This window comes from Ictidomys tridecemlineatus, chromosome 3, assembly GCF_052094955.1.
Source record: "Ictidomys tridecemlineatus isolate mIctTri1 chromosome 3, mIctTri1.hap1, whole genome shotgun sequence".
NCBI classification, from domain to species: Eukaryota; Metazoa; Chordata; class Mammalia; order Rodentia; family Sciuridae; genus Ictidomys; species Ictidomys tridecemlineatus.
Window position 1 is genome coordinate 41,614,670 of NC_135479.1, and position 25,393 is coordinate 41,640,062.

The following is a 25,393-nucleotide window of genomic DNA, read 5'->3' on the forward strand; positions in this document are numbered from 1 at the left end:
CTTTACCACTGAGCCTCAGCCCCAGCCCTATTTTGTATTTTATTTAGAGACAGGGTCTCACTGAGTTGCTTAATGCCTCGCTTTTTCTGAGGCTGGCTTTGAACTTGTGATACTCTTGCCTCAACCTCCGGAGCCACTGGGATTATAGGCATGCGTCACTGTACCTGGATCTTTGAAACTTTTTTGTAATCTAAAATTATTCCAAAGTAAAAAGGAGGCAGAAAATAGGGCCATGCAGTGATGAATCATTTCAACACCGTCACCCCACACAACCCTTGGCTGAATTTGTCTGTGTGTCTTTCCTATCTATCCTCTTCTTCAAAGGCATATCCAAGGTGTTGCTTGCTGCCTTCTGCAAGGCACTGGGTCACCAGATCTCCATAGGTCTGAAGGAAACAGGTTCAGTGTTGTCCAAGAAGAAACCTTTGGGAGGGAAGAAGATGGTGTGAATCAAGCTCAGTCACTCGATATCTGGAGTAGAAGTCTAGGCTCCTGGAATTCTCATTTGCCAAAGACCTTAGCTGTTTTCTTCACTTTTTGTAGATCAGGAATCTGGGACCAATGAAATTGAACAATTTATAGTTAGTGGCTTCAAACATATTTCTGTTTTTGTATTATGTTTAGAAATACTTTATTTTGCCAGGTACAGTGACTCATGCCTATAATCTCAGGGGCTTGGGAGGCTGAGGCAGAAGGATTGCAAGTTCAAAGGCAGCCTCAGCAACTTAGCGAGGCCCTAAGCAATTTAGAGAGATCCTGTCTCAAAATAAAAAATAAAAAGGGTTGAGGATGTGGCTCAGTGGTAAAGCACCTCTGGGTTCTGGGTTCAAATTCCCAGTACCCCCTCTCCCCCCCACACACACTCCAAAAAAAAAAAAAAAAAAAGAGAGAAAAAGGAAGAAAGGAAGGAAGAGAGGGAAAAGAAAAAAAGATTTTTATTTTAGGAGTAACTCTTCAGTAGTTTGAATGCTAGCACTTTAGTGAGAGATATTATAGTACAGCAGTGAAGAGTAAAAGCTTCAGGGTACAAAGTTTCAGTTAAATGGAAGGAATAAGTTTTTGACATGTATTGCACAGTATGGTGACCACAGTTAATTATAATGCATTGTATATCTCAAAAATGCTAAGAGAGTAAGTTTCAAATGTTCTTACCACAAAAAATAAGTATGTGAGGTGATGAATATGTTAGTTAGCTTGATTTAATCATTCCACATTAATACATTTATCAAAATATCACATCATACCCCATAAATATATTCAATTATGGGTCAATAAAAAATAAGTTAAAAAAGAATAACCTTCATCACACAAAGATGAAAAGCTGCAGGATTAGTTACCCCCAGGGTTGAATACCAGCTTTCCTGACTTATTAATTGTGAGACCTTGATCCACTTAAATTCTTGGAGCCTCAGTTTGCTCATCTGAAAACTAGAAATAAAATCAATAGCACCAACCTCAGAGAATAGTCATGATGCTCAGTTTAGGAATACTTATGACATGCTTAGCAGCAGGTCTGGTACATGGTAAACAATAATAAGAGTTATTATTAAATTCATCATTATTTATCTTGGCATACAGTGTGGCAAAGGGATTTAAATTATCTTTTCACCCCAGATCTTTCAAGAATTTGTCCCAGCATTTTCTAGATCATCCATCACTTCCTCATTGATTGGAAAATGTCACCTTTGTGGAATAATACTTACACATGCTTTTATTTGTTATGGACTTTCTATTCTCTTTCATTGATTTGCTCCTTTATTCTTGCACAGTTGGGACACTATTTTACTTTGCAGCTTCGTATAGCTTTGTAACATGTTTTTCTATTTGGAAGTACAAATACTCCCATGTTATTATTCTTTATATTTTTAAGGTTGTACTTACACAAAATTGACTGCATGACGTCCGTATGGAGAACTTTCATCAGCTTAAGGAAAGGAGTACTGGAATCAGAGGTCACGGTCACTGCTATGAGAGTGTGTGGAGAGTCTGCCATTTGGCCATTCAGAAACATTGACCCCAGGCCTCGCACTTGTTAGGCAGGCACTCTACCACTGAGCTACATCCCCAGCCCATAAATGTCATTCTTATGCCAGGAACAGTGCTTGGCTCTAGAAATACAAGCTAAATAAGACATGAACTCTATTCTCAGGAGCCTACAGTGTAGTGCCCAAACAACTAAATCTGCTTTTAGCACTTGGAGAGCACTATTGGAGCACAGAGGTAGGGCATCTCAATGAAGTGACAGCTGATCTCAATTTTGAAGGGCAAAACTGAGATGGTAAAACAAGAAGAAGAGGGTAGGAGAGGTGCAGGGGAAGGCCCTCTAGGAAGGAGAACAGAATGTGTGAAGAAATGTCAGTTTGTGGAAGACAGCAACCCACACCAATCTGCCGGAGGGACTGAGGTGGAGGATGGACAGGGACACCTGAGCACATACATCTAATGGAACTCCAGTCACTTAAAGGACAACTCACTGCCTAAGTTCTCTAGCTAGTGTTCTTTCTTCTCCCTGGAGTTTCCCAGCATGCTCTGTTCTGTGAAGATTCTGTCAGTCCAGATTACCAAGGAAGAATTCTGTGATATTTAGTGACATTTTGCCTTCAGTTTAATTTAATTTCTACTCTTTGTCTTTGAAGGTGGCTTTTAAATATATTCACTTGCCAGGTAACCCTCTAGATACTGGGATAGAGAGTTAACACAAAAAATACTGCCATCAGGGAGGTTATAGTTTTAGCAGAAGAAGACAGATTTTAAAATAAACAAATAAACATGGAGTTTGCTAGATGGCAAAGAATGCTTTGAAGAAAAATCTAAATGAGCAGAGGGGGTAAGCATGCCTATTTTAGTGCTTACTACATTGGGTTAAAATTATCTGTGGCTCCCTCTTCCCCACTAGACTGAGTGGTTCTGAGGGCACGGATCTATCTGATTTTATTAATCCCTATAGTTTACTGGTCCAGGGCTTGGAATAGAATATGTGTTTAATAAAAATAGAAGAGTAGTATAGGTTCCACTTGGGGTACAGTTGCCTTGCCAAATCCAATCTCTAATACAAAGGACGACCTTGGGTAATGCGCTGAGTTCTTTCCTTTGATTTCCTCATCTGAAAAAATGAAGACCGTGAGGATAGGAATAGAGCTGAATGGCTAGAATGTGCAAAGCCTTTGGGTTGATCCCCAGCACTGCAAAACAAACCAAAATGAAAACAAAGATAGTATCTTCCTCATAAGGCTGCTGTGAGGGTTCAACAAGATAATCTATTAAAGCAGTTAAAAAACAGTCCCCCTGTGTGGGTAGCACTCAGTACACTGTAACTACTATTATTAAATAATGGACCATGATCTGAATGCATTCTAGCAAGATGAATCTTTAGACAATGAAAATCATTTAATGTTGGATGAAAATTTTAGTAGTGCTAGGACAGATCTTCAGATGAACTATTTTTTTTTAATTTCCACCAGCATACCATGAAGCCCAAATATAGTCTGAGATATTAACTCAGAATTTAGAGGGATGAACAGCTTGACATAACCCCCGGCTGTCCTTTTGTGAACCTCTAACCCCACTTTGCATCCAGCTTCTCACCAGCACTGAGCCTCTCTGCCTAGTTACTAGGTTTGGGAACATGACGTTAAAAATAGGGTTGTCCAGATTTATTTAGTGATAACATGTTCTGACAGTATTTGGCCTACAGGCCATGTACATTTCCATCATCGCTTCTCAGTGCAGGAGTTGCCTGGAGCGATGTCATGTGTCTAGAAATATTATTGCCTTCGCGATCCTCAGTACAGTAAAAGAGTCTTTTCTGAAAGCTGTCTGCGATGCCACGGTTTGCAAAGCACTTTCCTGGGTGCTTTGTTCTAACTGCAAGTAGACACTCCAGAGAAGCAAAACAGGGTGATCCTTTCTACTTAGCAGCTATGAAAATGAAGACTTAAAGAGTAAGCATCAGCTGAGGTGGCTAAGCTTCCTCTCACTGATGACTCCATCTCAATGCCCTACACCAAGCTTTCCACAAATCCCAGATTCTTCCTAAACAGTTAACATGTTGGTGCGGGTTCTCTATCTTGTTATTTGTCCATCTCTCTCTGTTTTATTTCTTTAGATTTTTTTTACTTTTCCAACATGTTCTCATGTTTAGAATTGGTTCTTATGCTTTTTTTTTTTTTTTCCAGATCAGGTGAAGTTTATCTCAGTCCATTAGGAGCAGCACAGGCCCTGTATACCCAGTCCCTTGTTGATGTTCTCTGTCATGGGAGTCAACTTCCCCTGGTTGTAGAAGCTTGAAATCTGAAGTGACACTATACAGGTCCCTAATTACCTAAATAATAACTTTCATAGTTGACCTGTGACCATGATACAACCCTAGGCATTGTGGTCTCCTGGCTAGTTCTCAGGCTGGTAACTTTCTAAAAATTGGTGGTATCTGCTAACTTATATTACCAAGTAAAAAGAGTAAATAATGGTCATCAGAAAACAAAACATAGGGACATTTTGCATTCAAAAAAGTAGGAGAGATACAATGTCAGAGTGAGGAACAGTACATTTAGCTTTATGAAGAACTCACAAATCATGCTTATATTTCTTGCTCTATAGAGATCCATGGGAAAAACTTCATCAGGCACTCGCTCTGGGGCTGGCATTTGGAATCACTGCTCTGGGAGTAATAACATCATTTTTAACGTTTTGGCCTGGTATTATTGACTTCTGCTGTGTTCAGAGCTGGAGAATTCAGGCCTAAGAAGACACATTCATGGACAAACAATAAAGGTTCTTTGCACGTATGAGTGGGAGCCAAGAATTGTGCATCATTCTTTCTGGATATACTATTAAAAGCAGTGAACGTGATATAATTAGGTATTGTTTGGAACAGTACATTTGTTGTTGTAGTGATGGGGACAACACATTAATCCCTGGAAGTCCTAGCCTGGGAATAATTATGGGATCTGCAGTCAGCAGAGGTAAATACTTAATTGGATGTCATGTTACTGCAGTCCACAGAGAAGATGTCATCGAATCATCTACAGATGAGATTCTGACTTTAATATGTGACCAACACTCATTAAAAAAAGAAACCCTGGGTGGGGCTGTAGCTCATTGGTAGAATGCCTATCTTGCACATGTGAGGCACCGGATTCTGTCCTGAGCACCACAAAAAAATAAATAAAGATATTGTGTCCAACTACAACTAAAAAAATAAAATTAAATTAAAAAAGAAACCCTGTTATGAATGTTTCCGTAGACATCATAAATTTTATAATAAAGTCAAAAGTATATTATTAAAAGAAGACAAGAGATGGAGAGAGGTAATTATATTTTTGAGTGTCTACCATGTATCAGACACATGCAAGCAAACCCAATATCATTCACAATAACCTTAAAAATCAAGTAGTGAAGGGCTGGGGTTGTGGCTCAGCGGCGGAGTGCTCGCCTAGCACTCGAGACCCTGAGTATGATTCAGCACCACATAAAAAAATAAATAAATAAAGGTATTGTGTCCAACTAAAAAATACATTTAAAAAAAATTAAGTGGTGATTCTTATTTTAAAAGTGAGGAAATTGAGATGGAAGATAGGGAACTTGAACAAGGTTATATAACTGTAAATTGACAAAGTTCAAGACTATTTGATTCTGAAATCTTGCTCTCACTAGAGAAAAAAAAAAAACCAAAACCTACTATACCAGTATCTTTTAGCATGGTGAAATATAAATAATTAAAACTAAAAATATTTACAGGTTGAATCTAGAGAGGGAACTTTTGAACTTGATAAAAATTGTCTATGAAAATCCCACCAAAAACATTTGATGATGAAAGACTGAACATTAGAAGACTTGTTTCCTAAGACTAGGAGAAAGGTAAAGAAACTATGCTCATCACTTCTATTCAACAGTCCACTGGTGGTCCTAGCCTGTGTAATAAGTCAAGAAAAATAAATAAACTGGTCATAGTGGCATTGCTTGTAATCTCAGCAATTCAGGAGGTTGAGACAGAGGGATCACGAATTTGAGGCCAGCCTCAGCAACTTTGCAAGGCTCTAAGAAACTTAGAGAGACCCTGTCTCAAAAAAATAAAAAGAGCTGGGAATGTCATTCAGTGATAAAGTGCCCTTGAGTCCAATCTCCAGTACCAGTCAATCAAAAGATGAAAGAAAGAAATAAAACTCAGATTAATTTTATTTACAGATTAATAAGATTAGAAAATCCTCAATAACCTATAAAAAGAATTATTGGAATTAGTGAATGAATTCAGCAAGGCTACAAAATACAAGGTCAGTATTTTAAAAATCAAGTGTATTTCTATATACAGCAATGAACATTGAAAAAAAATGAAGCTTAAAAATTAATACCATTGGGACCAACATACCTTATATACAAACAGAGATATGAAAAATTGTGGTATAGGGGCTGGGGATGTGGCTCAAGCAGTAGCGCACTTGCCTGGCATGTGCACGGCCCGGGTCAGATCCTCAGCACCACGTACAAACAAAGATGTGTGTCCGCTGAAAACTAAAAAATAAATATTAAAAAAAAGAAAAATTGTGGTATTTATGTGTATTAAGAAGTGTAATTAAAAAAAAGAGTACATGTATAATGGCATAAGTTGGCGTGAACATACTGAATGTACAGAGATATGAAAAATAATGCTTTATATGTGTAATAAGAATTGCATTGAAAAATAAATTTAGATAAATAAATATGCAAAAAATCAATACTATTTATAATAACTTTTAAATTTTATTTTTTTTTGTATTGAAGATTGAACTCCAGTGTGTTATACCACTGAGCTACATCCCCAGCCCTTTTTATTTGAGACAGAGCCTCGCTAAGTTGCTGAGACTGGCCTTGAACCTATTTCTCTTGCCTCAGCCTCCTGGGTTGTAGGATTATAGGCAGGTGCTACCACACCGAGCTACAATAAAATTTAAAATCTGAGATAATTTCTAAAAATATAAAATAATATGTTCAAGACCTGTCCACTGAAAAGTACAAGACATTGTTTAAAAGCCCAAGAAAGGGGTTGGAAATGTAGCTCAATGGTAGAGCACTTGACAAATGTGTGCAAGGCTGTGGATTCTATTTTTTAAAAAATGGAAAAATAAAGTGTGCTCATGAGCTGGAAGGCTCAATGTTGTTAAGATATCAGTTATCCTCAAACTGACCTATAAACTTAATGAAATACAAATCAAAATTCCAGAAGGTTTTTCTGAGGGGTTAAAAATTGACAAACTGATTCTAAAATCTATGTGGGATTAAAAATGACCTAGAATAACCAAAATTACTTTGAATTAAAAAAATTGGAAGATTTAAATTATTTGATTTAAAAATGTACTACATTAATCAAGATGATGTGGTATTGTATTGGCATAAGGACAGATATATAGTTCAGTGGAATAGAATAAGGTGCCCAGAAATTGATCTACACATATTTAATCAACTGATTTTTCAACAACGTTGCTAAGGTAATCCAATGGAGCAATATAAGCTTTTCAACAAATGATGCTGGAACAACTGGATATTCAAATGGGGAAATAAAAAACCTTTCCCTTTCACCCTTACTTCACATCATACATGAGAATAAATTCCAAGTGAATTGTTGACTTAAATGTAAAAGCTAAAAATATAAGAAAAACATCCTCATACCCTCAGGGCAATCAAAGATTTCTGAGAACACAAAAGCACTAGTCATAAAAAATTGTTAAGTTATATTTTATCATAATTTGAAACTACGTCTCTTGGAAGCACATAATTAAGCAAATGAAAACATAATCTGGGAGAAAATATACACATACACACACATATACATATACATACATATATGTAAGAAAGGACTTCTATATAAACAATATAAAGAACACCTGCATTCAAGTTTAAAAATGAACAAAGTATTTGAATTGAAACTCCACAAAAAGAAGATATGCAAATGACCAAGGAGAAAGTGAAAATATTTTTACTATCGTTAGCAACAAGGGAAATACAAATTAAAACTATGAAGTGATACCAATACATATCCACAAGAAAGGCTAAAATTAAAAAGACTACAGTCTCAAGTGTTGCTGCAGATAAGAACTAGAACTCCCAAACATTGCTGGTGGGAATGTAAAATGGTATAATCACTTTGGAAAATAGGTCGGTTGTGTCTTATAAAGTTAAATATGCACTTAAAGTAGGAAGTCTTATTTCTAGTTTTTTGTTTTCTTTTCTTTTCTTTGTTTTTACCTGTGTCTTACTGAGAATTGAATCCCGGGGCTTGCACATGCTAGTCAAGTGCTCTGCCACTGAGCTATCCCAGCCCTTTTTACTTTGAGACAGGACCTCACTCAATTGCCCAGGTTGGCCTTGAACTTGCAATCCTCCTGCCTCAGTTTCCCAATGGCTGGGATAAAAAGGCATATGCCACATATTTCTAGTTCTTTATTCAAGAAAATGGAAAAATATGTCAATATAAAAGCCTGGACATGTTTATAGCAATTTTTTAAATAATTGTCAAAACTAGAAATAACCCTAATGTCTATTAATGGGTAGATGAAAAAAACAAATTAACATCTACAATGGAATGTGACTCAGCAATAAAAAGAAAAGATTTACCTATGCAAGCAACAACATGGGTGAATCTCAAAAACATCTTTTGTGAAAGAAACTGCTAGAATAGGCAGAAGTCATCTAAACTTGAAGGAAGAAAATAAATGGTTTCCTGGGGTTCAGGGTGGAAGGGATTGATTGTAAGGGATAAGGATAGAAATATACTCTATCTTGATTTGGGTAGTAGTCACATGGCTATGTAGGTTTATCAAAACTCGTTGAACTTCAGGCATTTATTAGATGTAAAGTCAGTAGAGTTGACTTAAAATTAAAAATAAAATTTTGAATTGAAAATTTGAATAAATTCCTAGCTGAGTATTTATACTAACAGCTGTATGTAAAGGATTTCATAGATCCAGTCTCAGGTTGTGTTGCTCTTTGGAAATGATAGCCCAGGAAGATTAAATAAAGGTGAAATATATGATCAAGCAAAAGAAACCCACTGGTTCAAAGTTTCATTTTTATTTCCTGAACACAGTACTATTTGCAATCTGAATGTACCAGGGTCAACAGTTTTTGAAGGCAGAAGACCAGGTAAAATCAGAGAGATTGTTTATGGAGAGAGTAGATGAGGTCATGGGATCCCTACATAGGACTCTAGGAAAGCCATTAGATTCTCTCATTTTTTTTTTTTCAGTCTTGGAAGAATTCCTGAAAGGGCAGGAGTGAAGGATTGATGAATAAAGGAGATCAACACTCTGGCATCTGGGAGTTCAGAGGTCACACTTAGGCATTCGCCAGCCCAGGAGTGTTAAATTAGAAAGAGACATTACATAATGGATGGATCCATTTGCAGGCATCCATCCTCAAGAACTATCTGCCTGTGCCCATGAAGAAGGTGTGGGTAGAAACACTTGTTGAAGCCTTGTTTGTAAAGGTTAAAAAATAGCAGTTAGCAAGTTAGATGAGAAATGACTTCATGAAATAAGGCATCTCTGTTCTATAGCAGACCCTGTCAGTGTCCCACCCATATTGGGTTTTTCCATGGGTATGTATGCTGATAGACTTCCAACTCTTTGCATCTGTCTTTACTTGACTAATGGCTTTTTAAAAATAACTTTATTTTATTTATTTATTTATTTATTTATTTATTTATTTATTTATTTATTTATTTTGTGGTGCTGAATGTCAAACCCAGTGCCTCACACATGCTAGGAAAGTGCTCTACCATTGAGCCACAACCCCAGCTCCCTGACTAATGGCTTTCTTCTGGCCACTGATGCCCTCTTTGCCCAGGTGCACGGCAGGCCAAAAGTACTGGGGAGTTAATTGCCGCAGTCTGGCTGGGCACAAAATAACTGAGCCAGCACACAGCCTTGTAGGTTCAAAACAGGAACTCCTTTATTCTCCGCACTCCCGCGAACGCCACGCACTGGTCCTTCTCCTGGGACACACCACACATCAACAGGAAATCCCTCCTCCGTAAATCCCTCCTCCAGCACTTCCCCAAACAACAAGAACTCCCCAGGAATGCCCACAAGAACTCCAAAGTAGCACCAAGGCAGACAGCAGGGGTCTAATATACAATTGAATACACAGCTTAACATAACCATCATCATCTCAATGGCTTGCTGGTGTCACATCTCAACCACTCCATTCTGGCAAAAATGCCATGCATCATCCCAACTCAGCTGTGGTCCTCAACAGTTAATGGCCTTCTGAAGTATTTCTTAATCAATGGTGGATAGGAGTTGACAGGTGAATACTCCAGCTCTCTTTAGTAGAAGGGTTCTATAATTGTGTAGTACAGTGGCTTCCAGAGTTCCCCTGTAGAATACCTACAGTGATGACTTGCTTTATAAAAGCACCCTTTGGGGCTTCCTTGTGTCACTTTCCCATTCCCCTTCCAGTATTTTCTGGGATCACCTCCTATATAAAGAAATTATACTTGCATTCTTAAATCCTTGTGACTTTAGCATTTTAAAACAGCAGATCAATACAGAGATTATATTGTTAAGCATGCTGTTAAGTGAAAATGTATTTTATAGAACTATATGTATAGTATGATAGTATGCATTTTAATAACACAAAAAATAAAACTATACATTTCTAACTGTGTGCACATTGTGTGTATACGTGTGCATAAATGCACACAAAATCATTGGGAGGCACACTTACCTGATGATAGTGATTATCTTTGAGTAGAACAGAACAAGTTAAGAGAGTCAAGGGAAAAATTTGCTTAAATAGTACAATCTGAACTTTAAAAAAACAAGAATCTCTTCATGAATTCCTTGTGTTTTAAGAAGTTTAAAATATTCAGTAACATGGTGGGAGAGATTGGTTTACTTCATTGTAACAAACACACTGGGCCCTAGGGCCAAGAACATTTAAAGTATGGCCCCAGTCCCCACCACTGGTGAGAACCCAGAACATTAAAAACAGCAGATGAACAATCATCTGCCTGGCCATGTGACAAGTAAGCAGACGGGCTGTGGAGACCAGAGGTGGGGTCCAGCAGTCATCTGTAGAAGAAAGTGTCATTCCTTTGCCACTTCCCCATGGAGGCTTAGGTACACTTGCACTAAAATGACTAAGAAGGAGTCCACAGGGCTAAAGGTGTAAGGATTAAGTATTAAGCAAAAGGAAGGACTGGGGTTGTGGCTCAGTGCCTTGCATGTGTGAGGCACTAGGTTTGATTCCCAGTGCTACATACAAATAAATAGAAGTCCAAAAACAACTAATAATTTTTTCTTTTAAAAAAAGAAGTAAGCAAAAGGAGCACTTGCCAATTGGTTGGAATAAAGACAGTTTTAATAGAAGGCTAATGATATCCCTGGAGGAATGTCCTGGGGCAGGAATTCAGTGTTTCCAGCACTCCCAGGAATTTCTGGTCAGACAAGGACATTGACACAAAGACCCTGGCTCCTAGATCTTCCACCAGCCTCCCCTCCACACCCACACCTCCACCCCTACTGCTGTGCACTGAGATTGTGCCCACCAAGTAAGCCTCTGCTTAGTTTCCCATGGAGGCTTGCTCAGGGGAGGAAAATGTACCAACTGGTGGAGGCTAGGATTACAACCCAGCTGTCCCTGGAAGGCAATCATGTGGCCTGTTTTTTACTTCTGGGTCCTTATTATGAGGCCTCTTAACCCAGTGATTCCCAACTTTGCTGCACATTAGAATCTAGTGGGAAGCCTTAAAAAATCCGGATATCTAGATTACACCCATACCTATTAAGTGGAGGGAGAAAGGTAATACAGACATTGTATGTTGAAGGAACCCTAGCCTATTATGTGCACCTTTTTCAAATTCTGCCATCAGTGATGTTCCACTGGTTGCTTGAAACTATGGTGGAAGGTTTTATGCCACAGATATCAGCTTCAATCAGTGTTGTTGTTCTTGTTTTCCTCCTATCTTGATTGCAAACCTTTACCAGCATATCACTGAAACCAGAAGTCTGTTTTCTGTTTTGTTTTGTTTGCAGTATTCGAACCCAGGGGCTCTCTGCCACTAAGCTACATCCCCAGTTCTTTTCATTTTTATTTTGAGACAGGATCTCCCTAAGTTGCCCAGGCTGGCTTTGAACTTGTGATCCTCCTGCCTCTGCTGCCTCAGTATCTAGGATTACAGGCATGTGTCACTGTGCCCAGCTCATTATTGTCATTTTGATGAAAAATGGCTTCTATTTGGTGTCCAAGCTGGAAATTGATCCACAGGACACATTCTGAAACATCATTATGAAACATCTCTCATTTGATTGCTATGTCTAATGCATGGGAGTTGCATTGGACTTTCATTTATTAAGATTTAAGAAGTCAAAGTAAAAAAAAAGATACCTAAAACTTTAAGCATAATGATTTTATGATATATTTTAAACTCTTTAACAACTAACTTTAAGTTAAAATGCTTGGGGAAAGCATTGGAAAGCATGATTGGGGAAAGTTTGGAGCATTGCCTAATTCACATGGCCAAGGATGTGGGTCATGGTTAAGATTTGGTCCTAAGGTTTGGAGCTGGGATAATAAATATTCCTTCTATGCAGGGACTGAAAGATAGAGGGGGGGAAATGTGGCCAAAGTTCTCAGATATTTGCAAACGGAACTCTCTTGACACTCAGAGACTGTTTTGTTGAGTTGGGTGGAGGCCCAACAGTGAGAGAGAGGCCCAGCCAGCATGTGAACATAGACTTGTCTATCTTCTCCTAGACATTGGCAGGTTGCCACATCCAAATCTCTATCTCATTTGCATTGACTCCTGACTCCTGACTCCTTCCCCTTCCCTTCCCCTACACTAGCTCTTCCCCTGACCTCTCTGGCTTCCCCTACTGATCCTTCCTTTAGCTGATCCTAGACATGCCCTCTGTCCTACAGCACTACAAAATTCCTCAAAGGTTTTCAGCCTTGCTCACACTTCTGTGTATCAAGCCTCTAGCTTTATTTTGGCACTGACAGCTTTATGCTGTCACAAGGCTGATAGAGAGCCCGAAGGACTCAGGAAAATGGATGAGGTGAAATGAGAGAGACATTTTACAATTTTCTAAGATTTAAGTATCACCTCTCATCCCCAAGAACCAACTTCCCAAGAAGAAGAGCACTGCAAGTAGAGCCAACAGGAAAAAAAAAAAAAAGGCAAGTAAATAATACAGAGAAGTAAGGAGGAAAACCACTATACAGAGTGGTCACTCTGGTTCTGGGATTGCTCTAGATGTTTCCTATAGTAGCCACATAACCTTATTTAAATTTCTCAATATTATGCTCTCCTTTAAAACAGGTATTACTACTCCCATTACACAGATAAGAAAACTGAAAAGCATAAGGTGCCCAAGGTCACATGCTTAGAAAGTTTTTTGCAGTATTGTATGCTTTCAATAAATGTGGCAGACAAAAAAAAAATGTGGCAGACAATGAATGTCTAAGTTCTTCAGGGGAGGGAGAGATCTAGAAGGCCTAGTATCAGAGAAAATCTTCATGGAAGATCTGAGGTTCCAACAGCAATACCTTGAATAGTGAGTAGAACTTGAGTAGAAGAGGAAGTGGAAGGATAAGCCAGGCCTGCAGGCAGTAGCCAGGGCTTAGAGGAAGTGTGATCCAGAAGGGGTATCTATTGAAGGTCAAAGGTGATTCTACCCGCTTTTTCTACTGAGGGTTTTAGGTAAAAAGCATTAAAAAGGTTTCATTTACCCAGGGAAGAAGGCCCTTGACTGCCCGACTTGAAAGTGGAAGATTTTTCTGCCTATTCTCCTCTGTACCCCATTACTCCAAAGTATCACTTCTTGATCACTCTCTCCAGCTGTGGGGTGCCATGGGAGGGACAGATGGGTACGGTGGAGCTGCCCAGTCCCAGCTTTGTGTTTGAGTTTCCATAAGTTAGCTTGGCTTCCCGAGTCTATTTCTTCATTTGCAGAATGATGTTTTGGGGATCTAGCACATGCTCAACTCGGGTTGAACACCCAGCACTGTCAAATGAGAGGTGCACCCTAGGTTGTCCTTTAATCACCTTGGGCCTGACCCAAGTTCTACAAAGACTCTGCAGACAACTCATGGGGCGAGCCAGTTCTTGGAAGAAAGGGAAGATCACCTCCCACTTCCTGCACATTATATTCCTGCTTATGCATTCTGATGTCCTGCTTGCTTTTTTAGGCTCTAAGTGCTATCTTGCTGACTCACTTCCGACTTCTCGTTCATCATGCTCCCGCTCCTGAAAATGGAACAGAATGGGAAGGGCTGGAAATTGTACTGTCTGGTGAAGTATTTAACGGAGCAGGCATCCACGTGGATTGAAATGCTGGGGATATGAGCTGAGCCGTGCCCAAAGTATATTTCTCATCTGACACTTAGGGCACTTGGCCTTGGGTTGTAATACTAATAATAACCACCCCGATTACTGCTACTGATGAGAAGCCAGCAGGCCGTGGGCTATGTGCTTTCCACTGTGTCTTTGAATCATCACAGCTGAAGAAGTCAGGGAACCTCTTTATTTCACAGATAAGGATGTTCACACTAAGATAAATTAAGGAATGTGCCCAAGGTCACATAACTCAGTAAGGGATAGAGCAAGAATTCAAACCCATGATCTAGATCTGTGCTAGTACGGTTGCTGTGAGTTGCATGTGGCTAATGAGCACTTGAAATGTGACAGAGAAAACTGAACTTTCAATTCAGTTGAGTGGTGCTGTATGTAAATGCAAAATACATACCAGATTTCAAAGACTTGGTATATTTACATATATTATAGGTTAAAATGACAATCTTTAGAGTATATTGGGTTAAATAAAAAATATATAAAATGATTCTACCTGTTTGTTTTAGCTTTTTAATGTAATTACAGGAAAATTTAAAATCTAACATATGGTTTTTCTATTTCTATAGGGCAGCACTGATCTATATCGTGAACATTAAGTGGTCACACGACTAATGATTTCCCAATATTTTTTATAACTGGGGTGGGGCACAGATCTTCTACTTGTATATTTTATTTGTGTATAAATTATAAACATGCACACCACTCTTTAGTATTATGTACACTATCAAACACTAACAAAATGAACATTGAAAAAAAGTGAAATAAAATGGAAATAGAAGTAGTGCTAATTTCTTCCAGGAGCCTAATAGGTCACTTTGTGTACCCCTTGGAGTGTGCACTCCCTAATATGGAAAATCTTGCTCCAAAAAATGTAGAGCTTCTGTAAGGCAGATACTAATACAAGTATCTCCCTGTCTTCCACACTGAAGCTTACACCATTACTAGACATAATTGGGGCTCAGTGTATGTTTGGGGAAGGAATAAGTAACTTGTAATGTGCCATCAGTTTCTGGTAGATTAGATTAATTAGTTTATTTCACATGTATGGAGCACTTCCTATGTGTTAGGCACTATAATAGGTTAAGCTGTAAGAAGACTAAGCTTCTTTCCTGTAGGTCAGTGCTTCTTTATGTAAGAATCATATGAAGGGCTGTTAAACAGATTCCTTACTTCTTTTTCTCATCCCTGATTCTGGTTCAGTAGGTCTGGGGTAGAACTAGAGGATTTGCATGGTTAAGAAGTTCCTAGGGTGTGCAGAGGAATATGTGAACAACAAATCCCACCACTATGTATAACAATAATGCATCATTTGAAAGAATGAGGGGGTCAGGAGAAGCTTCTGGAAACATACTTTAAAGGAGACTGATGTTCAATGGAAAATGGGAAAGGCATCCCAAATATAAAGTGTGAGTGAGGGTAGAAGAGAATTAATGTATATTGATTGAACTTTTTACTCTTTGACAAGCAGTTTTAAATATATCACCTCATTCAATTCTCACATCAAATTGATAAAGCACATATTATTTTAGTTGGGGCAACTGAGGCTGAGAAAGGCTAATCAAATCGTCTAAGTCATAGAGCTAGTAAATGACAGACTTGGATTTATACCTGGTCTCTGATATTCAGTAACTCATGGAAATCTTTAGTGTCTTTACCTTCTTCAGGCAATGTCCTAGGAATTAGGCATATGACACTGAGTAAGGCAGACAAACTCTCTGTCCAAGTCAAACTCAATAAAGCAACTAAAATATAGAGTTCTCAGTGCTATGAGGGAGGCAGTGCCATGAAGATATATAACACAGACACATAATCTAGAACAGGGGTAGTGAAAGCTTTGCAGGAAAATTTTACATGAACACTAGAAGGAGGAATTAGAGGAATGGAGCATGGGTACAGATTGTTTTGAACTGAAGATATGCAGTGAAGGTTGGGAGGCAACAAAGCATTTGAAGAACTGAAAGAAGTTCAGAATGTCTGAAGTATAGAGTGTGGAGATGAGAGATAAGGTCCTTGAAGTAGGTAGAAACCATGTCAGGCCAGGCTACTTAGTGTTATTGACTTTATTCAAGGGTAGAGGCACGGTCAGATGTGTACACTATTTCCCCCTATTTGCAGAGGAAACATTCCAAGATCCTCAGCAGATGCCTGAAATTGTGGATAATAACTAAGCAATTCCTAAACAATACATATATATATATATATATATATATATATATATATTTTTTTTTTTTTCATATACATTTATGGACTTAAATAAATTAACAATTAAAATATAAAAAATCATGTAATCTTAAAAGTTTAATTTAAAAACTAGACACAGTAAGAGATTAATAACAATAACTAGTTATGAGTAGTTATTAAATAGGACAAATACAGGTTGAATATCCCTTATCCAAAATGTTGGGACCAGAAGCATTTTGTCTAAAACAAAGGACCATTTTTTGGTTGATTTTGGAACAGTATATAGTATAGATTTTTTGGAACTTGTGATCCTCCTGCCTCAACCTCTCAAGCCTCTGGGATTACAGGTGTGGGGCACCACACCAGCTGTGTCTGTGTTTTGACTATGATCTGTTATATGAAGTTGGAGTGGAAATTTTCATTGTGGCATCACACTGGCCCTCAAAAAGTTTCAGATTTTGGAGGATTTCCAATTTTGGATTTTTCAAATTAGGGATGTTCAACTGCATGTTGTATATACTGTAATAAAAGCTATGCAAACATGGTCTTTTTCCCTCAAAATATATCATTGTACTATACTCACCCTTTTTCTTCTGATGATTTGTGATGAAATGATGCCAAGGTGATGAGATGATGTGAGGAGAATGACTTAAGCATGTTGACCACTGGTCTAATAGTTAAGAGGGCTACTAAGTAAACAGAGAGCAAGTATACAGTGTGGGATGGCTTAAGATTTCATCCCACCACTCAGACTGGTGTGCCATTTACAAATTGTGTAATTTACAATTGTTTATTTCTGAATTTTCCATTTAATATTTTTGGTCTGAAGTGGATCATGGATAACTGGAATTGATGGAAAGTGAAAACTAGATAAGAGAGTACTACTATATTTTTACTTCTTATTTATTTATTTATTTGCTAATTGGTTATCAAGAAAACTGTTCTTTACCTCATATGTTTCATAGATCAAGAACACAGGTCAGTGACAAACATCTACAAAATGCAATAGAAAGAAATTCTTTACATTCTAAAATCACTTTTTACTTTGAAAGATACCAACCTTCTTCATCTCCTCTTTGATGGAATCATAATTTCTGTAGAGATCTGCACATCCCTTCTTTTTTGGTTCACACTTAAAGCTAAAACCCCCAGGGAGCAACGAATGCTCCAATAACATGAAATTGTAGCATCTTGGCTGGAAGGCCATACATTTGAAATGTGGTCAAAGCAGTGGAAGTTCTGGTAGTAGCGTCCTCAACATTAGCCTCCTTTCTGGACGATGAGAGTTCAAAATGTTACTTTCCCCTCAGCAAAAGATGGTTTAAAGGAGGGTAGCCAAGATGTATTAAAGATGTTAGTGGTGTCAATTTGGGTAATGCTGTGGTGATGAGAGAGGAAGGAGGAGGGATATTTAGAAGTATTTAAGATTTGATGATTGATTGGAAGAATAGTGAATAGGTAGGGAAAACTCAAAGATGATTTCCAGGTTTCTGATTACAGTTTTAGTAAAAAACAAAACAAAACAAAACAAAAAACGGTTTTGGCTGGGGTGCAGCTCAGTGGTAGAGCATATTCTTAGCATGACAGGCCCTGGGTTTGATCTCTAGGACCAAAACCCCAAAACAACAAGGTTTCTTAAGTCTATTATTTCACATTTTAAAAGAAGAGTTAATTCAGATAAGTGAAATAATGTAAAAGGATGATTTATTTTAGAAAGATTTCAATGACTAGAACTTACTTGATTAGAAAATTTAGGAGACAATTACTATTTTTGTGGTTAAGTTTATTTTTATTTTTTGGTTTTAATTCGTACCAACAGCTTTACCATCTGTTGAGAGGAAGTTCTGAATGCTGGAGATAACGCCTCTTTATGGTCAAGATCAAATTAACCTTGTTGGACCAGTCACAGGCTATGAACTGTCAGTCTACTGAGCTTCTTCTATGCCTGTCTTGTTGGGTAACCTTGAACATTTAGTTTCTGAGGCTCAACGTTCCTTTTTTTTTTCCAAACCTCTTCTCATCTTTCCACACCTTACGTCTTACAATGGATAGTAACTAGATAGCTCTTATCAATGGACCAGTGATGATTTGGATTACGCCCTCTAGGCTCGGTCCCGCCCCCTGATAGGCCACACCCCTTTTATTTGGCCACGCCCCTTGAGGAGTTCGTCTCCGATATGACAGCAAATTCCCCACAATCCTGCCCTATAGCAGATCTCAAAGGCGGGACTTAAACCAATCTTTTTTCCCATTTGTCAAATCATATGTCTATCTGGCCCCAGTTCCAGCCTACTTTATCTTCAACCCAAGGATTGGTTGCTCAGTTCTTTGTTCCTGGCTCATGATTGGCTCTTTCATTCCTCCCCTCTCTTCCAGCTTTTGCAGGCGGGATTAGCACGCAGCTTCCTGCTCCTGCCAAAAAAATAAAAGAAGAAAAAGAAAAGAGGAGAGAGGCGAAAGAAAATGTCACGGAGATCTTTGATTTTTAATTGGTTTTCAGCTTTGTCGATCAGACCAAACTCTACCTTCTGATTGGCCTTTCTGTCTGCCCATCCCGGATCGGGGGCGGGATTTCCCCAGGAGACCCACACCTTGTTGCCACTGGTCGAACAGTGCGCCTGTCTGAAGCTCCCGGCCCAGGATTGGAGGCGGACGCGGACAGGTGGGCGTGGATTGGCCAGGGCAACCGGTCAGTGTGAGGCGGGGGCGGGGCCTCGGCGGCTGGTTGCGCGTGTCCGCCGCTGGCTCCGCTCTATCCGGCTTTGCTAGGGGAGGTGAGTCCGGCCGCGGCGGCACCGGCGGCTGAGGAGGCGGCGGCTGAGGAGAAAGCGGCCGCAGCGGCTGAGGAGAAAGCAGCCGCGGGGACGGAAGCCGGGAGGGGGGGAGGGGGGGAGACGGAGCAGCCTTAAGCCCTGCAGGGGCCGTCGCGCGGGGGGACCCACCCGCTCTCCCCCCCAACCCTCCTCAGCAGAAGCAGCCGGCGGCGGGGGCAGGAGTCAGCCCGCTTCCGATCGTACCCCGCCCGCCTCCCGGGGCTTCTATTCTTTGGCCCCGGGACCCTAACCTCCTACCGGGGCGGTTCCCTCTGTCTGGGCGTCCGAGTGCTGTCCATCTCTCTTTCATTCCTCCCTGCACCTCCTTACCTTTACTTTTGCCCCGGTTCTCTTTTCTCCTCTCTGCCCTGCCTGTCGCCTCTTTTCCTCACTTATTCCTCCAACCTTCTTCCCTGGCTCATTCTGCCCAGGAAAGTTTGGTACACCCCCCCCCCCATATCAGGTCAACCAGACTAAGAATAGGGGGAGATGTAGGAAGGCCTGAGAGTTCGAGGGGGGGGGAAGCTGGAAGCTGGTTTCCCTGAAAAATTTCCCCGTCTTTTTTTATTTAGGGTGGTTGGAATTTTTAAAAATTGTGTTTTTGAGGAGGTGGTAGGTGTTTAGAAAAGGATGTGGGAATGGAAGGGGTAGATGAGTCAACCCTCTTACAAGATTCCAAGGGTGGTGTATTACCTGATCCTTTTCGTGTGTGGAGTTCAGGGGGTCGGGAGGTTTGGCCTTTATTCCCATATTCAAAGTTGGAACCTCCCCCAAAGTAAGAATGGAGTTTTAGTACCACTTGTGGCAGGAATCCTGGGGGGAAGGGGTCCTTTTTTCCTTTTTTCTTTTCTTTTTCTCCTTTCCCCCCTCCCCCCCTTTTTTTTGGCAACCTACACCTTTCCACATACGCTCACCCAAAAATCAAACACCAAGATCCTCTAACTTGTTTGGATTGACTGATGAAGACATAAAGCCAGTTACACTCTATGATTTTTGAGGTGGAGTGAGTGGTTTTTCTTCATTTTTAAATGGCCAAATGACAGCTTGACCCAGTTTGCTTTCCAATCAAAGGGCATTTTTTTGAATGTCTCTTTGTGGCGCAAGAGCCAACGCAAAAATGATGGCGGCTTACAATGGCGGTACATCTGCAGCAGCAGCAGGTCACCACCACCACCATCACCACCACCTTCCACACCTTCCTCCTCCTCACCTTCACCACCACCATCACCCTCAACACCATCTTCATCCGGGGTCGGCTGCTGCTGTACACCCTGTACAGCAGCATACCTCTTCGGCTGCTGCGGCAGCCGCAGCAGCGGCCGCAGCTGCAGCCATGTTAAACCCTGGGCAGCAACAGCCATATTTCCCATCACCGGCACCGGGTCAGGCTCCTGGACCAGCTGCAGCAGCCCCAGCTCAGGTACAGGCTGCCGCAGCTGCTACAGTTAAGGCGCACCATCATCAGCACTCGCATCATCCACAACAGCAGCTGGATATTGAGCCGGATAGACCTATTGGATATGGAGCCTTTGGTGTTGTCTGGTGAGTATCAAAAGAGAAGCACAACTTCTTGTGGTGTCTCCTCATGGTTCTGATTGGGAGAGACATTCCTCATGGTTTTCTCCACATGACCAAAGTGAAGCAAGCTACTCAACTGTAGGAAGCCACCCTCACTTACATAGGCCTATTAAGGTTGGCTGTCTTAGGCCTATGCTTTTGAGTCATGGCAGATTTTGGTGGAGCTTCTTCTCATGAGTGATATACTTAAGTTTGTTGACAACCAAACTTTCCTATTCAGAAAGTCAGCAAGTCACTGACAAGTCAAGATCAGTAGATCAAGGTATGAAATACTTATTCCTACAAAGACTTTGGTCATCTCTCATGGGTTTGATTGAGTTTACATAGTTGCCCAATTGCAGCCAATGCCAAAATGACTGAACCAACTTGATTCCTTTGGAATAGTCTTCTCATCACTACTTTCTCATCCTTTACATCTTTTTGTGCCTTATTTTGTGATCTTGATCCCCACAAGGAAGGTAGATTTCATAGTTGAACCAGTTAAAATCACTGCTTGAGTGATTTATTTTAAACATAAAGCTACAGTTGGGAAGTATGTAGCTTTAGCCTTCTGATAAGAATGCATTAAATATAGCATCACACATGAGTACCACAAATGAGGTTAGTAGACTGTAGCTATGCAGTGGCCCACATTTGGTGTAATGTTTTAGTGTCACTTAGTGCCTCTTAAGTTGCTTTTAATCCCTTGGTCAGTTGCTATTGTAGGAAGTATACTTTTCAAACAAGTAAAATGCTTTACTTTTGCTAGTGCTAGGATATTTTTTGAAAGTCTATGGGTTTTTGAAATGCAACATTTTGTTCTATTTGCCATTCTTAAAGAGTATAGTTTATAATAAAATTTATGCCTATCAAAAATAGAGTGAATTAGGTTTTATTTTTTAAGGATTAAGGATTCCAGTGTGGATAGGTGAATTGGTATTTTCAGTGCTTTCAAAAATAGATTCTTGTTAATGTCTGGAAAAAACCCCCGTCACAACAGGAAAGTGAACTCTGGAACTACCTTGGTAAATATCTCCTTTTGTCCTTGTTTTGAGGCTAAAATTGATGAGTACCATTTGCATTATAACTTGCTATCTTTATAGTTCAGATTTTATAACCTAGACAGCTAAATGATCTGATTCTTCATCTTTTTCTTCCTCTTCTTTTTTAAAAAGTCCAATTTTTCTCAGCTGCTCTTCATGGAGATTGCTGCTGCTGCATTCTCCTTTCTCCAAGGTGTGTGGGTTTCCTAGTGGGAAAGAATATAGCTGATAATGGTACCTCTTCAGTCACTTTGCCTAGAGACCTGCCTGTTCCTGTCTTCCTCTTTTGCCTTCCATAGCCTATTCTCAGAGATTTCACAATGAACTTCCATTCCTTGCTTAACTCTTGAGGATTTCTAAGCTTTGGGGGCTAAGAGGAGATACAGGAAAACAGTTGTTCCTTTCTTTAAATTTTGTCATTGATTTACTTATTTATGAGAATTTGGATTTTTTTCTTTCTTAAACTCTGAGTGCTCTGATTTTAATGTTTTGCATTTAATGCTAAGAACTAGGGATACTGAAAGGGAAACAGGTTGCAGCATTCTTGAGTATATTCTAAAGGCATTTATCACTTACATTTATACCAAAAGGTAGTGTGAAGTAGAAGCTTAAGTTTTAGAAGTTTTAACTTCAAGTTTGTAGTACAGGAGAAAAAAAAATTTTTTTAAAGGGTCAAGGTGGTGAAGAACTTTTCATATAGCAAACATTCTGATAGTGTGTAATACAAATCACCCATATCTGAAAATCTAAATGTGTTTGATTTGAATCATTCTAGAGTTTCCTTGATTGACCTGTGGAACATACCATGGACTTGACATTTGCCTCTGTGCACCACATCTTCTTTTGAATACAGTTGTTTCACGTTTGCCTTGTCTCACTGACTACATTTGTAAGCCCTTTGAGGGTAGGGTTGTATCTACAAAAGTACTTCTTTAGTTCTCCCTAGCACCTAGCACACTGCTAAATTATATTTAATGCTTGGTTATTTGGTGTCCTAGGCAGATTCTTCTTTGTTTTAACTTAAACAACAGAAATTTATTTCTCACAGTTCTGAAGGTTAGAAGTCCAAGATGTGGGTGTTAGCAGGTTTGATTCCTTCTGAGGCTTGGCTTCTCAGTTTGTAGGTGGCCGCTAGCTCATTGTGTCCTTACATAGCTGTATCCTCTGATGATCTGGTCTTTTTTTGTTTTTTTAAACCAAGTTTTTCCTTGTTTCCTCATTGAGTATTTTTATCAACTATTTCTGGTAAAATACAATTTAACATGAAGAAAGGAAAGAGTTCCCAAGTGTGTGTTTTTAGTATGCAAATACTTTTCTATTTTTATATTTACATATTGATGATTTTGTTGTCTGAATTGCTTAATGTATTTGGAATTAAGTGCTGAGTAAGATTGTTAAAACTAGAGATTGAAAACCAAACCAGTGTGAATTTGCACTAGTATTCTGAAACTCAAGACATTAATTAGTTTTTTTTCCACTTTGTACTGAAATAAGATTTTTTTAATTTGAGAGGTATCTTATGAGTCTGAAATAACTATTTTCTAAAATGATTAAAATGGAACAAAAAATGTTCTTCCAATGGTATATCACTTGATTCAATGCACCATATAACTACCTGGGTATCATGAGATCCACTTAGATTCAAACATACATTCATTAGTACATTTTGCAGGTATTCTTCTGGCATAGCATATGACAAGGAGCCATATCTGCTCTCAATTTATTTTTCTGGACATGCACTCAGGGATACTATCTGATGGTTAAAAAAGTGACTTGTAATTTTAAGGAATTTTGTTTTTACATATAGAAAAGAGATATTTATAGAAGTAATATAGCATTTTATTTTATATTTATTTTTTCCGTGATGCAGCATTTTACCATTCAGATTTATTATGGAACACTTTAGTTTACTTGATTATCTTTCTGCTGAATTTAACTAGTGGGATAACTTATCAATATTGGACAGTTGTATAAAAGAAGTGAATTACCCATTAAGTTGCTGGTAAAGATGGTGCTTTGACAGTTCAATTAAGGTTTCATTAACAACTGTCTGCTATGTTTTATCTCTAGTTTACCTGGTAATGTGATCATGGGTTAGCTTCAGATATATTCATTGCCAGTGATAGAGTTGCTTATGGGTTATCAAAACATATTTAATTCTACCTTTGTTATCAGATGTCAATGTTTCCAGATGCCCATATGGACATTTTAAAAATGTAACACATAACAGCCTACAAACAGAAATCTTACTCATTTGGTGAATAGAATATAAAATGTACCTTTTTGTACAGTGTAGTGCACATTTGCCAGAGAAAAATACTGTGCTTTAAAAGTATGACAACTTTGGGACAAAGAGCTTCAGGGGGGTTATGAAGTGTATGAATTGCAATAAGTTGACCACATGAGAGCATTTTGAGGACTGCTCAGACAGTTTTTGAAATTGGCAATGTAAAATATAGATTGGATTAATGCCACATGCTGCCTTGACAAAAGTGAGTCTGGGAAAAGCCTCTATTTGATAAAATTAGTGTTTTGGTTTTTGACTTGTCTGATTAATTAAAAGATCAAAGATTTTGGGATTCATTAGGTCTGTTGTCTTTGTACTTCAAGGAAAGTTGGAGAGCTTTGAATCTTATTATTCTAATACCTTCAGCAGGTTACTTTTATCTTTCAAAACTTAAGCTTCACTGTAGTGATATTTAGTTACTAACTCTGTGATCTTGATAAATTATTTACCCATTCTGTTCCTCATTTATAAAATGGGGATAATGATAGTGCTTATCTCAGGATTGGTATGAGGATTAAATGAAGTAATCCTTATAAACCAGTGAGTACACTATCAAGCACACAGTAAGCTCTCAATAAATGTTCTTATTGTAGTTATTGTTGGTAGAAAAATCAAACTATTTTGTTAATGTGCATGGACAGTCCTCATGGATTTGTCCGATTTACCAGGTGAAATCAACATGCAGACTCTTGGAGGCATGACTTAGTTGTACTATATACCAGGGAAAGAAAAGAAGATCAGATTCAATGCCAAGGGGCAAATATTCTGTCCTGTTTTCTCAGTTAATTAAAACTAACAAAAAAATTCATGTTACTGTGCATTTGGTAGGTGTTCTAGTCAGATCATCTGCACTGTTTTAGAAAGTATTGTAGATTTATATACTGGGAAGTTTTATATACTGGGAAGTGAACTATTTTTTTCTTTTCAGAACGTAGCAAGTAAAGGACAGGCTTTTTGGTAAAGTTCAGCTTTAGTGGAAATTCATTTTATTTGTGTTTGGATGAGAAAGTGTGAATTGCTAAAGAAGATCACAGTGAGGTGGGGGAAATGTGTTTGATTCAATGAAAAATTATTCAGTGTAAACGCTTATACATGGCAGAGATTGTCTAGCTTGTTCCTCTTTCTTGTGAAAATTAGAGCTCCCCTCCCCACCATTGATGATTTCTCTAGTCTTCTTACTCTGTAA

General features: G+C 38.9%; 1 protein-coding gene and 1 long non-coding RNA gene across 5 annotated transcripts in view; one reads left to right on the top strand and one right to left on the bottom strand.

The window, feature by feature from the left end:
• Positions 1–18,273: 18,273 nt before the first annotated feature.
• The window catches only part of LOC120884504 (uncharacterized), a 56,676-nt gene continuing 49,556 nt past the window's right edge, over positions 18,274–25,393 (bottom strand). The window contains exons 2-3 of one of the 2 annotated variants that reach the window (XR_013436220.1): positions 21,899–22,126; positions 18,274–18,919 (exon numbers count right to left, since the gene is read on the bottom strand). This is a non-coding gene — a long non-coding RNA (uncharacterized LOC120884504). The remainder of the gene's footprint in view (positions 18,920–21,898; positions 22,127–25,393) is intronic. The other variant, XR_013436221.1, reaches the window with a different exon arrangement.
• Positions 19,216–25,393, top strand: part of Nlk (nemo like kinase) — a 145,293-nt gene continuing 139,115 nt past the window's right edge. The window contains exon 1 of one of the 3 annotated variants that reach the window (XM_021728076.3): positions 19,216–20,862. In XM_021728076.3, coding sequence (XP_021583751.1) covers positions 20,405–20,862 — 458 coding nt within the window. In that variant the 5' untranslated portion in view covers positions 19,216–20,404. The remainder of the gene's footprint in view (positions 20,863–25,393) is intronic. The other 2 variants (XM_021728075.3, XM_005327806.4) reach the window with 2 other exon arrangements.